Below are 18233 nucleotides of genomic sequence, written 5' to 3' on the forward strand. Positions count from 1 at the left end.
CATAGTCATATAGAAAAAGAATTACACTTGTTTGGCATATTATTAGTCATTAGAATCTCCTCAAGTTGTTTCTCTGGTTCTTCTCCTGAAAAGTGATCTTTCCTTCCTTAGACTATCCTTAAATTTTTGCTTGGACTTCTCCTGTGCCTTTATCCTCTTGTTTCATACTACATGTGTATTTTATTTACATAAGTTACAGCATTCTTTTGTTTTGGAGGATTATAGAATTTTTAAACATTTTTTTAAATTTTAAGTTTCAGTTTTCTTTTCCTTCAGCTTCTCCTTTCATCCATTGAGAAAGTAGACAATGTGTCAAAGCTTCCTTTTTTATTATTTTATTTTTTTTAAAGCTTTTATTTTTCAAAACATATGCATAGACAATTCTTCAACATTAGCCCTTGCAAAATCTTGTGTTCCATTTTCCCCCCTTTCTCCCACATCCTCAACCTATATAGCAAGTAGTCCAATATATATTAAACATGATAGAAATATATGTTAAATCCAATATATGCATACATATTTATACAATTATTGTGCCACACAAGAAAAAAAGAGAAGCAAAATAAAATGCAAGCAAACAACAACAAAAAGAGTGAAAATGCTTATCTTGATGGCACAGCTTTCTTAAAGCAGGACTTATCTTTATAGAATCTCCTATTTCAAAGAGACCTCAGAGACCATCTTGTCTAACTTTTACCAACGCAGAAATCCAGTCATCCAACCTTTGCTGGAATGCCTCTAATGAAATGAAATTTGAACAACCTCCTAAATAATTAATCCCTGCAGCTTCTGCATAGCTCTTATTGTAAGGATGATTTTTTTCTAAGATCAGAATCAAATGAGGATCATTTGAAGGAAGCTGCCATATATCTTCCTGAATACATGGAAACCTGGATCTTCCATTGATATGGTATCTCTTGGCTCCTTTTTGATATCTTCTGTCTTTTTTTCTTGAGAGCAGAACTAGGGAGTCTGATGGAGCTGAAACTGGGGCCATGAGCTCTGCTTCCTTCTTGAAGCCAAATAGAAATAGAAATCGTGTGTTTTCTGCTTCAAACTTAACTTCTTTCCCCCTTGCTTCTTCATGCTCCTAATGATCCTCAGGTCCCAGGACTATACATAGCAATAGGAGATTAAGATGACAATCCTTGGTGTAGTGTTGGAATCTCTACTAGCTTTGCCCCATATCATATCATTGCCCCTTTGGAATACAGCCTCAATGTGGTCATCACAAGATTCTGCTCCCCTTCCAGATTTCTCTTTTTTTTTTTTTTTTTTTTATTTAATAGCCTTTAATTTACAGGATATATACATGGGTAACTTTACAGCATTAACAATTGCCAAACCTCTTGTTCCAATTTTTCACCTCTTACCCCCCCCCACCCCCTCCCCTAAATGGCAGGATGACCAGTAGATGTTAAATATATTAAAATATAACTTAGATACACAATAAGTATACATGACCAAAACATTATTTTGCTGTACAAAAAGAATCAGACTCTGAATTATTGTACAATTAGCTTGTGAAGGAAATCAAAAATGCAGGTGTGCATAAATATAGGGATTGGGAATTCAATGTAATGGTTTTTAGTCATCTCCCAGAGTTCTTTTTCTGGGCATAGCTAGTTCAGTTCATTACTGCTCCATTAGAAATGATTTGGTTGATCTCGTTGCTGAGGATGGCCTGATCCATCAGAACTGGTCATCATCTAGTATTGTTGTTGAAGTATATAATGATCTCCTGGTCCTGCTCATTTCACTCAGCATCAGTTCGTGTAAGTCTCTCCAGGCCTTTCTGAAATCATCCTGTTGGTCATTTCTTACAGAACAGTAATATTCCATAATTTTCATATACCACAATTTATTCAGCCATTCTCCAACTGATGGACATCCATTCAGTTTCCAGTTTCTAGCCACTACAAAAAGGGCTGCCACAAACATTCGTGCACATACAGGTCCCTTTCCCTTCTTTATAATCTCTTTGGGATATAATCCCAGTAGTAACACTGCTGGATCAAAGGGTATGCACAGTTTGATAACTTTTTGAGCATAGTTCCAAACTACTCTCCAAAATGGTTGGATTCGTTCACAACTCCACCAACAATGCATCAATGTCCCAGTTTTCCCGCATCCCCTCCAACAATCATCATTATTTTTTCCTGTCATCTTAGCCAATCTGACAGGTGTGTAGTGGTATCTTAGAGTTGTCTTAATTTGCATTTCTCTGATTAATAATGACTTGGAGCATCTTTTCATATGACTAGAAATAGTTTCAATTTCTTCATCTGAGAATTGTCTGTTCATATCCTTTGACCATTTTTCAATTGGAGAATGGCTTGATTTTTTATAAATTAGAGTTAATTCTCTATATATTTTGGAAATGAGGCCTTTATCAGAACCTTTGACTGTAAAAATATTTTCCCAGTTTATTGCTTCCCTTCTAATCTTGTCTGCATTAGTTTTGTTTGTACAAAAACTTTTCAGTTTGGTATAATCGAAATTTTCTATTTTGTGATCAGTAATGATCTCTAGTTCTGCTTTGGTCATAAAGACCTTCCCCTTCCACAGGTCTGAGAGGTAAACTATCCTATGTTCCTCTAATTTATTAATAATTTCATTCTTTATGCCTAGGTCATGAACCCATTTTGACCTTATCTTGGTGTACGGCGTTAAGTATGGATCAATGCCTAGTTTCTGCCATATTAGTTTCCAATTTTCCCAGCAATTTTTATCAAACAGTAAGTTCTTATCCCAAAAGCTGGGATCTTTGGGTTTGTCAAAGACTAGGTTGCTATATTTGTTGACTGTTTTATCCCTTGAACCTAATCTATTCCACTGATCAACTAATCTATTCCTTAGCCAATACCAAATAGTTTTGGTAACTGCTGCTCTATAATATAATTTTAGATCTGGTACAGCTAAGCCACCATCATTTGATTTTTTTTTCATTAATTCCCTTGAAATTCTTGACCTTTTGTTTTTCCATATGAACTTTGTTGTTATTTTTTCTAGGTCATTAAAATAGTTTTTTGGGAGTCTGATTGGTATAGCGCTAAATAAATAGATTAGTTTAGGTAATATTGTCATCTTTATTATATTTGCTCGCCCTATCCAAGAGCATTTAATATTTTTCCAATTGGTTAGATCAGACTTAATTTGTGTGAAAAGTGGTCTGTAATTTTGCTCATAAAGTTTCTGATTTTCCCTTGGCAGATAGATTCCTAAATATTTTATATTATCAGTAGTTACTTTAAATGGAATTTCTCTTTGTAACTCTGACTGTTGGATTTTGTTAGTGATATATAAGAATGCTGATGACTTATGTGGGTTTATTTTATAACCAGCAACTTTGCTAAAGTTGTGGATTATTTCTAATAACTTTTTAGCAGAATCTCTGGGGTTCTCTAAGTATACCATCATGTCATCGGCAAAGAGTGATAATTTGGCTTCCTCATTACCTATTCTTATTCCTTTAATCTCTTTCTCAGCTCTTATTGCTATAGCTAGCCCCTTCCAGATTTCTCAATAATATTCTTCACCATTATAATCACTTATGCCTTAAGGCTCTAGACTGTCCAGAGTCCATACATTCATTCAAGAGGCAATTAATAAGGACTGTATTCTATACTAGGCATTAGGAGAATAACAAAGTTAAAATAATATATGATCCCTGTCTTCATAATGTAATCCAATATTTGTACTTCACAGTATTTTATAAGTATATTAGAGAAGTGCAAAACAAAAAAACTAGGTACAGTCAGATGAAGGAAATCATTGATGACAAGGAATGAGGGGAGGAGGTATCAATGGTTGGGGGGAATGAGGGAAAGCATCCTGAATGGGGTGGCATTTGAGTTAAGATCTCTATGGAGGTAAGAAGATATAGGTAAGAAATATGTATATAAATATCATATGTAATTATTATATATATAAATAAACATTAATACTTAGAGGAAAAAAGAGTATGTATAGGAAAGAGTATGAGCAAAATGGTAAAGTCCAGTATTTATTTTGAAGACAGTTATCCAATTTAGCTGGAACCTATGAAATATATAGAAAGGAGTAATATAAAATAAGGCTGAAAAGGTAAGATAGTAATAGATATTGAAAGGCTTTCAACGGCAGGTGGAAGTATCTGAACTTTATTTGGGAGGCACTAAAACTTTTTGAGCAAAGTAGCAAAATTACTAGATATATAAGAGATTATTCTTGTGGCATGATGAAAAGATTGAAAGTAGGGAGGGAGAGTAAAAAGACCTTTTAGGAGACTACTGAAATATTTTAGGCAGGTGGTGCTGGTAGACTTAGAGTAGAAATGACAGATATGTTGTGGAGATAGAATTGATTGAGACCTGATAACCTACAGGATATGAGAGATGAGGAAGAGAAAACAATGAGAGATTTTGAATGTGGAAGATGAGGTAAAATATGATATAAACAATGAGAGCAGAATAAAGGGGTAATATAATTTCAGTTTGGGGAGCATATGGAGATATACTATAGATATTTGGAAATTGGAATTCTGAAATCAAGGCTAAAGGTACGTTTTGAGAGTTAAACTTTGAGAGTCAGTGGAATTACCAAAGGAGAAAGAATTTTGAGGAACATTCACATTAAGGTTAAGTAAAAGAAGTGAAGAGTTATTAAAAAGGAAGGAGCTATGGTCAGATGGAAAGTTCTTAGAAAAATAGGAAACAGAAAATAAGAAATAATGATTTCCCTGAAGACAAGGGGAGAAAAAGGATCCAGAAGGAGGGGAATTTCAAGCAGTGTCAGAAGCTTTAGACTGGGCAAAGAAGATGAAACCTGAAAAGAAGCCAGTGGATTTGAAACTGGATTGTAGATCAATTTGAAAAGAATTCAGCAGTGAAGGAAGATCTAAAAGGGTTAAAGGTTTTCTTTTTTCTTCTTAGGATGGAAAAGATGTATGAATATTTGTAGGTAGATGAGTAGGAACTAGGAAAGGACAAGACTGAAGATAGATTAGCTGGAGATGACTTCTGGAGCAATGTCTTAGACTTGGGGAAAGGGAAAGGAATGAAGGGCTCAGGAAGAGGGTTTTAATTTTAGTTAGTAGTGAGGATATTCTTCTGTGGTTAGTCTCTGGTTTTATAAGCACTGAGCATGTAAATTTTCAGAAAAAGTTAGAAGTCTAGATCAGAGTTTTCAGACACACACACAAATGCTCAGATCCATTTTATCTTCTGAGCATGCCATTGTACTTTGGGTAACTCTAAATATTAAGAAGTTTTTCTATGCCTTTTTTTTTCTTTTGGCATTTGAAGATTTTACATGTGGAATGAAGGGGTAATTTGATACTGGGAAAACAAATCAATATAATCTTATCGACAAAAGAAAAAAGACCATATGATCACATTATTACAAGACTTTACATAAAACAATTTATTTGTCTTTGAAAACATTTACAAATGTGTGAATAGAATCTTTCCAGGATATGATAAAAATGTCTCTGAATTCATAACTCATATTATATGGAATAGAGAAAGACTAGAAGCATCTCCATTAAAAACCAATGTTAAACAGGAATGTTACTCTTCCTGTTTCTATTTAACAAATATTAGAAATACTAACAAGTATTCAATAATAAGTCATGAAAAAGAAATTGAATGTGTAACCATCAGCAGTGAAGATGTTATAGTATCTTTGCTTATAGATAACATGCCTTGAAAACTCTAGACAAGTCAATCAAAAAGTTTTGATTTTAGATATAAAATCCTCACTTGCCAGACTGCATTTCCAAATACCAAGAATCAAGAGAAGCTGTTAGAGAAATGATCTTATAGAAATGACAATGGATCAAATGTTTGGACATTAACTCATCAAGATACACAAGACAACTTTACAAAGACAAAATGAGTTTGATAGATCAGGGAAGAACTGAACAGATAAAAGATGTACACAGTCCAAAACCTACTTTGGACACCTACCATTTGTGTATCCTTGCTATGTCACAAGTTTTTCTGTTCTTCAAATTGAATCTGTCTCTTTGTAATTTCCAACCACTGCTCCCTCTGGGGCATGAAAAAAATCTTTTAAGTTCTTGGCTAAAACTTAGATAAACTATGTCTATAGTATTCCTTTGATCTGCCAATCTAGTAATACTCTCAGAAGAGGAACTGTGCTTAATCAAAAAGTATGACCTGCTTTTTGGTGAAATTATGTTACACTTTTGTGATCAGTGTTTCGTTTTCTAATTGTTTGTTAATTATTCCTACAATAAGGAATTACTTGAGCAGAGGCCACAAGAACTCAGACAATGATAGCTTCTAAAATTTTGCCAGAAATCAAATTCCAACTCACAGGACTATAGTTTGCAGGCTGTACTTCCATTTATTTGAAAATAAGGCCAATGATTGCCCTACTTCAGACTTGTAGCATTTCTCTCATTCTCTGAAATCTTTCAAAGGTCACCACAGTATCTTAGCAGTTATAACTTTCAGTATCATGGATTGACACCTAGGCATTGTGAAACAAGGTATTTAAATATTCTCTCATGTCTCCCTACTTCTCCTGGGTATCAGTTACCTATTAGTAATTTTTATCCTTTTCAAACCAAAGATTATTGGTAACTAAGAGATGAAGTAATAAAGTGCTGAACTTATAGTCAAAAAGGCCTGAATTCAAATCCTGCCCTAGATACTTACTAGTCATATGGCTGAGCAAATCACCATTTGCCACCTTAGCTTTTCAATAATATTGCTAAACAGAAGTAAGCCATTTTGACTAGTTCTGCTGCAAATTTATATTATATAACCTTAACTGGGCTCTCACTGCTTCTAAGAATTCCTATATAATATATAGGAATATAACTCCCTTATCAACTCACTATCTCACTCTCCACAGCAGCAGTTCTTTTTTTTTTTTTTTATTAATCTTTTTTTTTTTTCAATAGCCTTTTATTTACAGGTTACATGTATGGGTAACTTTACAGCATTAACAACTGCCAAACCTCTTGTTCCAATTTTTCACCTCTTACCCCCCCACCCTCTCCCCCAGATGGCAGGATGACCAGTAGATGTTAAATATATTAAAATATAAATTAGATACACAATAAGTATACATGACCAAACTGTTATTTTGCTGTACAAAAAGAATCAGACTCTGAAATATTGTACAATTAGCTTGTGAAGGAAATCAAAAATGCAGGTGGGCATAAATATAGGGATTGGGAGTTCAATGTAATGGTTTTTAGTCATCACCCAGAGTTCTTTCTCTGGGCGTAGCTGTTCAGTTCATTACTGCACCATTAGAAATGATTTGGTTGATCTCGTTGCTGAGGATGGCGAGCTCCATCAGAACTGGTCATCATACAGTTGTTGTTGAAGTATATAATGATCTCCTGGTCCTGCTCATTTCACTCAGCATCAGTTCGTATAAGTCTCTCCAGGCCTTTCTGAAATCATCCTGTTGGTCATTTCTTACAGAATAATAATATTCCATAATATTCATATACCACAATTTATTCAGCCATTCTCCAACTGATGGGCATCCATTCAGTCCAGTTTCTAGCCACTACAAAAAGGGCTGCCACAAACATTCGTGCACATACAGGTCCCTTTCCCTTCTTTATGATCTCTTTGGGATATAAGCCCAGTAGTAACACTGTTACTACTAACAGTTCTAACAAACTTTTTTATCCTTCCTTAAACATCTCCCCTTCAAATAATATAAGACCCTTACCTCATTTTACAGAAAAAATTGAGCCCACTCATTGTAAGTTTTTTTTTTTTTTACCCTCATCCTTATCTATTGCCAGATGACTTCTGCTATTCTCCTTCTACCTATCTCACTCCTTACTCTGTAGGCTAACCCTCTTACCTGCTCAAGCCATCCCACCTCTTCTTGTTTCCTTTAGCAGATTGTCTCTTCTTCATCTTTACTCTATCACTTATTTTAAATGTCTATTGTCCTTTTCCTTACTACCTAAAAATATAAATATGAAAAAATCCTAGGTTGATCTTTCCATCCCTCCTAACTGTCATCCTTCATCTCTTCTGCCTTTTGTGGTTTAAACTTCTTGATGCCATCTACAATGAATGCTTGCTTCCACTTTCCCTCCTTTCACTCTTTTCAGTCTCTTACAATGCAGCCTCTGACCTCATTATCCCACCAAATCTATTCTCTCCAAAATTATAATGACCTCAGTTCAAATCCAATGGCCTTTTCTCACTCTTCATCCTTAGCTTTTCTGCCATTCTAGTCTCATTCAGAGCTTTAGCATTCCCAACAGTTTCTTAGAGCATTATGCCAAGTATTTGTCTTCATCTTCTGTTATCTTTCCATCTTCCATGTGTGTCTGTTTTAACATCTAAGTTGGTCTGTGAGTTTCCTTTGAATGCACATTAGTCTCTTTAGATAATTCCCCATTTTTGTGCTCATCAGAATTTTTTCTCTACACCTCTCAGATTTTCTTCTTGAGAGCTTCTCATTCTTCTTAGATTGATTTCCTGTGTAGAATTTCTGTCAGTGAAATACTATCCATCCTTTTTCTGAACCCTTTGAAATCCCCCCATAAAGGCTATGTATCACACCATTTTAAGCATTCCTTTCTTTTCCATTTCTGTCCAGGGTTTGACATCATTCCATTCACCCAGATTCACAACCATAGTGTTAATGTCCTTGACTCCTCACTATCATGCACCCCACTTATCCTGTTAGTTGCCAAATTTTGTCGTTTCTATCTTCATTACTCTTCAAATGTACATCACACATACATTACCTTAGTTCAGGTTCTTTTCACTTTTCACTTGAGATATTACAAAAATCTTCTAATAGATTTTCCTCATCATGCTTCTTCCTATTTTACCTGTTTTCCATAAAACTGCTAAAGCACAGGTCTGTTCTCTCCATCACTCAATAAGCTCCACATCTTTAGGATCTAATATGAAATCCTGTCTTGGACTTAGAAGGCTCTTCCTAACCTGGCCCTAGTTTGAGCATCAAGCTTTGTTACATAAGGCTCCTCCTTCCACATTCTTTGGTCCTGTCAGACTGGCTTTATAACTATTCATCACACAAGACACTCCAGCTTCTGATCTTTGCCTGTGCACAGACTCTCCCACGCACATAGAATGCATTCCTTCCTTCCTTATTACCTTCTCTTCAAATCCTTTGTTTCCTTTGAAATTCAGCTAGGGCCACTTTCCATATGAAACCTTTCCTGATCCCCCCAGCTGCTAGTGCCCAGTCCTCAAAATTACATTGTATTTATTTTGTTTATATTTAGGATCATAGATAGACCAGTGAACCTGGCACTGTGGGCTCCCCTTTCCCCATTTTTCAGATGTAGAAACTGAATCACAGAGAAGTTCAGTCCCACATCTGGTACCCATATCTAATAAGTATCTGAGACAGGTTTCGAATGAGGTACAAGTCCAGTGCCCTCTAGCCACAGCACTCACATCTTGTAGCACTCTCTGATAGGATAGAAGCGCCTCCAGAGCAGACACTGCTTCCCTTTTGTCTTTGTAGTGCCCCACTAAGCAGAGTGCTTAGATGAGCACTTAATAAATGCTTGCTGGTTAGTTGATGTACACTGTTTCTCCCCTTTTCAAATCTTGAAGCTAAGGCAGAAGATAAAGAAGGGAGTAAGCTTCTAGATAAGAAATGCCTCAGCTTCACCTGATGGTCTGAGCTTAAGCAGGAAGGGGCAGGGGTGAGGGGGGGGGGGAGGAGGGAGAGCTCTATATCCCAGTGGTTGTATGTCTAAAGAAGGTGACCTCTACCAGACTGTAAATTTCACGGGAAAGATGCTTTTTAAAATACTGTGTAAATGAATAATCATTATATCATGGAAGGCAGGTAATATATCTTAACTACATATCTCTTCTCATTGCTATTGTTAATAGGGTTGTATCTTTGACTGTTCAGACAGAAACTCTCCTTTTCATCCCCAGACTCACTTGGTTCTGAGAATCATGTTTGCAGACATTCACCTTCTCAATGTCATTATACCATTTATTCCCCTTTCTCTCTCGACAATATCTCCTAAAAACCATTCCCCACTGAAAGCTCATCTTTCCATCCTCAGCCAACTCCTATTTTTGCCTGGAAAAATATCCTTATATTCTTTATCCTTAATATTCCTCTTTGGACTCAGTTCCATGCTTTCTTCTTCCTCTTCACAATCTTTTCACCCTCCTTAATAAGCTCTCTCCATTTTCTGCATTGTTGCCTGCTCTCTGTGCCTACCAACCTTGGCTTCCCTTTGGTGTCCTCCTTTCTCTCCTCCTTCCCCTTCTTATCTTCTTTTATGGATTCCCTTTGTTATCTGTGCCCACCATTTCTTTTTCTATAATTTTTTCTGTCCCCTGATACCCTCTACCCCATTTTCCTGAATTCCTGTCTGGACTCCCCTGCCCTGTGTGCCAGCCACTTCTCTCTCAGCTGTTTTCCCTATTCTTCTCTTTCATCCTCTTCCCCCAGACTGTGAGGATGATTTTGAGATCTGTTAGCACCATCTGCTCCTGGAAGCAGTCTGCTTTTTTAGGAGTGTCCTGTTCTTGCCCTGGCACTTCCTCCAAGTACAAGAAACTGACATTTACATTTTGTGTCAATTGTTTCAGATTGTGAGCCAAGAAATGAAAACAAGGTGTTGACTCCAAAACAGGACATTTTTAAAGACATGCAATTAAAGGAAGTGAAATTTGAAAAACTCACAGGAGATGTCCCTCAGGGACCTGAGTTTGGAGAAGGCAGTGAATTTGAAGGCAGGCTAGAGAAACAGTCGAGAAATACTGAAATACTGGAGAAACCAAGTAAGACCTTTTCCCAAGAAAGCAATTGTAGACAAGTAACAGTCACCCACAAAATTTCTGCTTTAGGAGACAAAGCCCAAGAATATCATGAATTTGAGAAAAGCTTCAGTCCTGACTCCAAACTTCTTCCACATCCAAGAATTCAAATAGGAGAAAAGTTTCATCAGGGTGATACATGTGGCCAAAGCTTTGAACAGAATTCAGATTTAATTAAGCATCAGAAAATCCATGCATCAAAGAAACTTTTAAAAAATAATGAATATGGAAAGTCATTCAAAAAGAGCTCAGTTCTTGAATATCAAAAATCTAATGCTGTGTGGAAACCTTATGAATGTATAGAATGTGGGAAAACTTTTAGCCGGAGTGCAACTCTCCTGGAACATCACAGCATTCATACAGGAGAGAAGCCTTATGAGTGTAGTCAGTGTGGGAAAGCTTTCAGTCATAGCTCTACCCTGATTCAGCATCAGAGAATTCACACTGGAGAAAAACCTTATGAGTGTAATGAATGTGGAAAAGCCTTTAGTAGGAGCTCAAACCTTATTGAACATCATAAAACTCACACCAAAGAAAAACCTTATGAATGTATAGAATGTGGTAAAACCTTCAGCCGGAGCTCAAACCTTATAGATCATCAGAGAATTCACACTGGAGAGAAGCCACATGAATGTCATGATTGTGGGAAAGTTTTTAGTCATAGCTCAACATTAATTCAACACCAGAGAATACACACTGGAGAGAAACCCTATAAATGTAATGAATGTGGAAAAGCTTTCAGCCGGAGCTCATCCCTTATTGAGCATCAGAGAATTCATACTGGAGAAAAACCTTATGTGTGTAATGCATGTGGGAAAGCCTTTAACCAGCGGTCAGGACTTCTTCAACATCGAAGAATTCATACTAGAAAGTAACCCCATGAAAGGAATGTGATAGAAAGTATTAGTCAGATTTGTAGTTTGTTAAATTCACCAGTTAATTCACATGGGGTCACAACTTCATAAAAATTGTAAGCCATTTGAGGACAGAATCTGTCTAAAGCATCTTGTCCATTTATAGAAGCACAAAGACCCTCAATAAATAGTTTTTGTTTGATAAATGGGATGAGTGTGTAAAGTTTTTACTTAGAATTTACCCTCTTCATGTCTTCAAAGACATCATATTTGTCAAAAATCTTCCCATAGAATTAGTGCCTTACGATTTGAGGGGAGATGAGGGGAAAGAACATTATCAGCAGTATGGTCCTGTGGAAATAGTGACTAGTGATTCCTAAAGACTTAGCTTCAGGGTACTAAATTCTGGTCCCAAATCTGTTACCAATGTATAGCATTTTAAGTAACTTATTTTGATTTGCTTGGCTTCTGTTTGCAACTCCATAAATTGTGAGTAATTATTAATACTTATTTCATTGACCTTACAGGGTTTTCTTTGAGTATTTTTATGCTTAAAGATTCTGTAATTTTTTTCATTATGTATCCTTCTTCACCAGAACAGATCTGGCTGCTCTACAGTTTAACCTATTTGCTCTACAATTGAGTAGATGATTTTTTGAGAATCCTGCCCTGTGTTCCTTACCTTTTAGCAATTTGGTGAAAATGAGCCATTCCAATTTAATTTGATTGGTCCTCAGTCTTTAGTTTGAGTTATCTTGAGGACTATTCTCAAAGCCTTTTCCATTTGTTTGGCCCTATAAAAGCTAAGGCTTCATCTGTTCTTCAGCCTTCATCAACGTGGATTATCTCTGTCCTGTGAAGAGGAATCAAACTGAAATGGAGAAGAAAATGAGAAGAGATTAAAAAAATAAGAGTCACAAACATCTTATACATTATTATGGAATTGAAGTGGGTCAGAAGATAAAAAGGAAAGCTTTTAGGAGAGAAGAAACATAGAAATACTCAAAGGAATGTAAGTTGAAGTGAGAGAGGATAGCCAAAGTTTGAGTGAGACAGAATCAATATATAGCACCTGAAGCCAGCACAGAGTGTGGAACATCCTAGTACTATATAATAAATGACATTGAATCATCCCAATAAAAATGAGGCCACTCAGAATTGGGGACAAGTGTGAAAAACAATCATTTTAAGGATTGCCCCCTCTCTGAAGCTATTCTTGAATCCAACATGAAAATGATGTCTGATCTCCATAGAGATTACTAGATATTTGTTTTAATCTCTCCTTTATTTCAGTCACATTTTGTCATATTTATGTACATGCCATAGCCTGCATATGTGTATGCACTGGCACACAGATACAGAAACGTGTGTGTGTATGTGTGTGTGTATCCATTAGATTGTAAGCCCCTTGAGGGCAGGTTATCAATGGAGATGAATAAATCATTTTCATATCTCCAGTTCTCAACCCAGTGTCGATACAAAAATATGTATTAAATAAATGTTCATTGAATTGAATATTCTTTTTTTTTTTTAACAACTTTTTATTGACAGAACCCATGGCAAGGTAATTTTTTACCATTATCCCTTGCACTCACTTCTGTTCCGATTTTTCCCCTCCCTTCCTCCATCCCCTCCCCCAGATGGCAAGCAGTCCTATACATGTTAAATAGGTTACAGTATATCCTAGATACAGTATATGTGTGCAGAACTGAACAGTTCTCTTGTTGCACCGGGAGAATTGGATTCAGAAGGTATAAATAACCCGGGAAGAAAAACAAAAATGCAAGCAGTTTACATTCATTTCCCAGTGTTCTTTTTTTGAGTGTAGCTGCTTCTGTCCATCCTTGATCAATTGAAACTGAGATCTCTTTGTCAAAGAAATCCACTTCCATCAGAATACATCCTCATACAGTATCGTTATTGAGGTATATAATGATCTCCTGGTTCTGCTCATTTTACTTAGCATCAGTTCATGTAAGTCTCGCCAATTCTCTCTGTATTCATCCTGCTGGTCGTTTCTTACAGAACAATAATATTCCATAACATTAATACACCACAATTTACTCAACCATTCTCCAAATGATGGGCATCCTGAATTGAATATTCTTTTCAAATATAGAGCAGCTATATCAGGAAGGACTTTCATATAGAAACTTAATAGTTAATTAATCACTGAATAAGTTGATAGGCATTTATCTTTCAGTTTTTATTAAAGGCTTAATACTTTTTTTCTGTCCTCACCTCTTCTCATAACATTTTAATGGGAGAAAATGATTTTAGATCTAGAAGAACCTTTGAGACATTAATTTAGTCTAACCCCTTCATTTTTTTCTATAAGGAAGCTAAAGCATGTAAATGTAACAGTTCATTATGGTGAAAAGAATATCGGATTTGGAATCAGAACATGGATTTGAATCCTTTTGCTACTACTTGTTACATATGTGATCTTGGATAGTCGCATTACTTCTGTGGGACTCAGTTTCTTCATCTGTAAAATTGAGTATGAACTAGGTAATCTATAAAGACTTTTCCAACTTTTACTTTATGATCCTAGATTAAGTAATTGGTTCAACATTAGGAAGATAATCAGAAGTCAGTTACAGTCTCAATTGTAATCCAAAGATCTTTGCATTACAGTGTCATTCCTTAACAGCGTTTTTACCAATAGGTTGGGAACAATGTTCTGATTAAGTTAGTTAAATGTTCCAGAGCTGACACTCTGGTTTATTTGGATGTATCAAAAGCCAGCATGCTTTGGAAAGAGAAATGGCCTTGGAAGTCAGAGAAATGAGGATTTAAGTCCTGGGTTTAATTATTGGTTATGTAGCATTTCTCTGAACCTTCACTTCATCTCCAAAATATTAATATTTGTACGTGTACTACCTAAAGTTATGAGAGAAATACTTAGTAAAACTGAAATCCCAGTGTAAGTATAAGTACCCCCCCCCCTTTTTTTTTTAATGAAACATGAATCAAAGAGTCAGGATCTCGGAAGCTGGGTATCCTGGTGGTTGGTGTCCAAAGATATTCACAGAGAAATGCACAGGCTGAGCACTCATAGTTCATGCTTAATGTAGGCCTATCTAATAACCTCATGGGATTTCTAGCACAGCCAACATAGACATAGACAAAACAGAAACCAATCCTTGAGCAGAACAGGAAAGACAAGATAGGAACGATTTGGACATTTACACATGGCCTTTAGGAAGTAGTTTCTGGAGCATGTAGAAAATAGTGCTCTGTCCCTGACACCAAGAAAAGCACAGAAGAATTGGCTTAAAAGTTTAGTCATACTCCATAGGCCAAGGATCCTGTGTTTGATAGGAATACAATGGCTAGATCTTATAAAGTTGTAATCTAATAATAGTTGATAGTTAGCCCTTTATGGTTTGCAAAGCATTTTATATACATCTCCACATCTCTTTGTTACTAAATGCTTAATATCCAACTACATTTTATTTCCTGAGCTCCAGCTCCTCACCAATTTCCTTTTGAACTGGATGTCCTGTAGACATTTCAAACTCAGCATCTTTAAAACTCATCTATCTTTCTCTGCAGACCAACTTTTCTTTCAGCTACCTTCTGTTGAGGACATCACCCTTCTTCAGTCTCCTAGGCTTGCCATTTCATAATGATCCTTAGTTTTTAACTCAACCTCATCCCACACATTGAATCAGTTGCCAGATCTTATTTATACCTTCACAACATCTTGTATCCGTCCCCTTTTCACTACTCATACAGTCATTACCTTAGTTAAGGCCCTTATCAACTCTTTCCTGGACTATTGCAATGACTTCCTAATTGATAATTCTACATCATGTCCTCTACTGCAGTCCATCTTCCATATAGGTACTAAACTAACTTAACATTTTTTTCCTTCTTATTATAAACTATATATCAACAAATATATTTCAGCATACAAAGAAAAACCAAGGTGTTATAGATATATATATACTTTTTTGTTAAGGCAATTGGGGTTAAATGACTTGCCCAGAGTCACACAGATAGGCCGTATTAAGTGTCTGAGGTCGGATTTGAACTTAGGTCTTCCTGACTTCAGAGCTGGTACAGAGCTGGTACTTTGTCATTTAGCTGCCATATATATAAAATTATTAATTTCTGTTTATTTTCTTCTCCTGACTTCCCTTGTCACAGGAAGAAAAATGAAAGTCATCCCTGGTAATTTTATTTATCTAATATATAATAGATAAATATAATCACACAAAGCAAATATACACATCTGTCTATATATTGAGAAAATATGTCATTTAAGACTAATAATATCTATTTAATATTAGCATCTCTGTGCCAAGAAGTGGGAGACATAGTTCATTATCAGTTTTTTGAACCATATTTCATCATTGTGTTGGTCAGAGTTCTTAAGTCTCATTTTTTCTTTACAATATTGTAACTATTATATAAATTGTTGGTTGGGTTCTGCTCGCTTCTCTATGTAGCAGATCATACAAAATCAACCCCAGCTTCTTTGAAATAATTTTTTTCATAATTTCAAAGCATAAAATACATTACATTCATATACTATAATTTAGCCATTCCCCATTTTGTACATAGTTATTTACAACAACAAAATGTGTGTTTATAAATATTTTTTGTTTAAGTAACCCTTTCCTTTCTTATTGGGTCAAATATGCAGAGTTTAGTGATTTTATGGTTGTAGTTCTTTTTTTAAATTTTTTTAGACTTTTTTTATTATAACTTTTTATTGACAGAGCCCATGCCTGGGTAGTTTTTTTTTTTTTTTTTTTTTTTTACATTATCCCTTGCACTCACTTTTGTTCTGACTTCTCCCCTCCCTCCCTTCACCCCCTCCCCCAGATGGCAAGCAGTCCTATACAAGTTAAAAATGTCACAGTGTATCCTAGATACAATATATGTGTGCTGAACCGAACAGTTCACTTGTTGCACAGGAAGAATTGGATTCAGAAGGTAAAAATAACCTGGGAAGAAAGACAAAAATGCAAGCAGTTACATTCATTTCCCAGTGTTCTTTCTTTGGGTGTAGCTGCTTCTGTTATGGTTATAGTTCTAAACTACTTTCTAGAATATCAAAGTGATTTCCCTAAACCATATGTCTGTAGGTAGCTCTTCTATTCTCATGGTTCTCTATTGATTCCCTAATCTAAAATAGAATTTCCTGTGTTTGATTTAAAACTTTTTACAACCTGGCGCCATCCTGCTATTCCTGCCTCCTTACACAATACTCGTCTTCCTGTATTCTATGATAGAGGTGCCAAACTCACAAGAAAACTACATTTTCATGAAGCATAATGGAAATGGAAAATATTTAATAAAATAAACAAAAATATATCAATAGCATTAACTTGCAGCTTTGTACGTAAACATATGGCCTGCAAGTGTTCCTTTTCTATTTGAGGACCTTCTTGCTGTTTCTTACATTTATTACTTATTTTAGTACATTCTTACATTTAGTAACTTATCACCTGTCTCCAGACCTTTATACCAGCTGTCTTCCACACCAGGAATACAATCCTTCTACAGCTCTGCCTCATGGAATCCATAACTTGTTTCAAGACTCACCTCAAATACTACCTTCTGCATTAAATTCCTTGATTTATCCAACACCTTTCTTATATTTTATTGTATTTATTTTGAATATACTTATGTATGCACATATTGACTCCATAGAATGCAAGCTCCTTGAAAGCAAGAACTTTCCCCTTTGTCTTTGTAACCCCAGTGTAATCCCAATAGTAGATAATTATTAAATACTTCTTGATCATTTAATTGATTAGCCTTCCCATTCATAGGAGAAGATCAATGAGGATATGGATAATTTTAAAAAGTGAAGATCCAAAAGGAAGTGAGGAAGTCAGATCAGATAGTTTTAGGGCTCCTCAGTTCTAGTCTTAGTCTCAGTTTTTAATCTTTCTACTCCATTCATCTCCATCCCATCTCTCTCCTTCTCTTCAGTGCCAAAAATGAAAAAGTGATCTAGATCCAATTCCTTTCTTTTGTACTATTTATTCTCTCTTGAATCAACCTTTTACAATAAAGCTTCCATCCTACCATGCTAATGAAATGGCTCTTTCAAAAGTGTCCTCCTAATCATCAAATCCAATGGCTTCTTCTCAGTCCTCACCTTACCTGACTCCTCTGCAGCTTTTGACTCGGCCATTCCCTCCTACTTGATCCTTAATCTTCTGGTTTTTAAGAAACTACACTCTGTGGTACCTCCAAAAAAAAACAATGGATTAAAAGTAAGAAGACAGAAGTCTCAATCTGAGAACATTTTATACTGGGTAAGTTGAGACCCTGTCCTCAAACTTTTTAAATAGGGGGCCAGTTCACTGTCCCTCAGGTTGTTGGAGGGCCGGACTATAGTAAAAACAAAAACTTTATTTTGTGGACCTTTAAATAAAGAAACTTCATAGCCCTGAGTGAGGGGGATAACCATCCTCAGCTGCTGCATCTGGCCCGCAGGCCTTAGTTTGAGGACCCCTGCTCTAGATTCTCCCTTGGCAATCTTATTGTCTACTACCACTGTTTCTATACACATGACTCCCAAATTTAAGTCTCTATTTCC

At 35.9% G+C, this 18233-nt stretch overlaps 1 protein-coding gene across 1 annotated transcript in view; it reads left to right on the forward strand.

Annotated features, from left to right (window-relative positions):
* The window catches only part of LOC105749395 (zinc finger protein 239-like), a 28501-nt gene extending 15309 nt beyond the window's left edge, over positions 1-13192 (forward strand). The window contains exon 3 of the mRNA XM_023496612.2: positions 10587-13192. Coding sequence (XP_023352380.1) covers positions 10646-11689 — 1044 coding nt within the window. The 5' untranslated portion in view covers positions 10587-10645 and the 3' untranslated portion in view covers positions 11690-13192. The remainder of the gene's footprint in view (positions 1-10586) is intronic.
* The last annotated feature ends 5041 nt before the right edge of the window (positions 13193-18233 follow it).

The sequence above is a fragment of the Sarcophilus harrisii genome, chromosome 1 (genome assembly GCF_902635505.1).
Source record: "Sarcophilus harrisii chromosome 1, mSarHar1.11, whole genome shotgun sequence".
Classification (NCBI taxonomy): domain Eukaryota; kingdom Metazoa; phylum Chordata; class Mammalia; order Dasyuromorphia; family Dasyuridae; genus Sarcophilus; species Sarcophilus harrisii.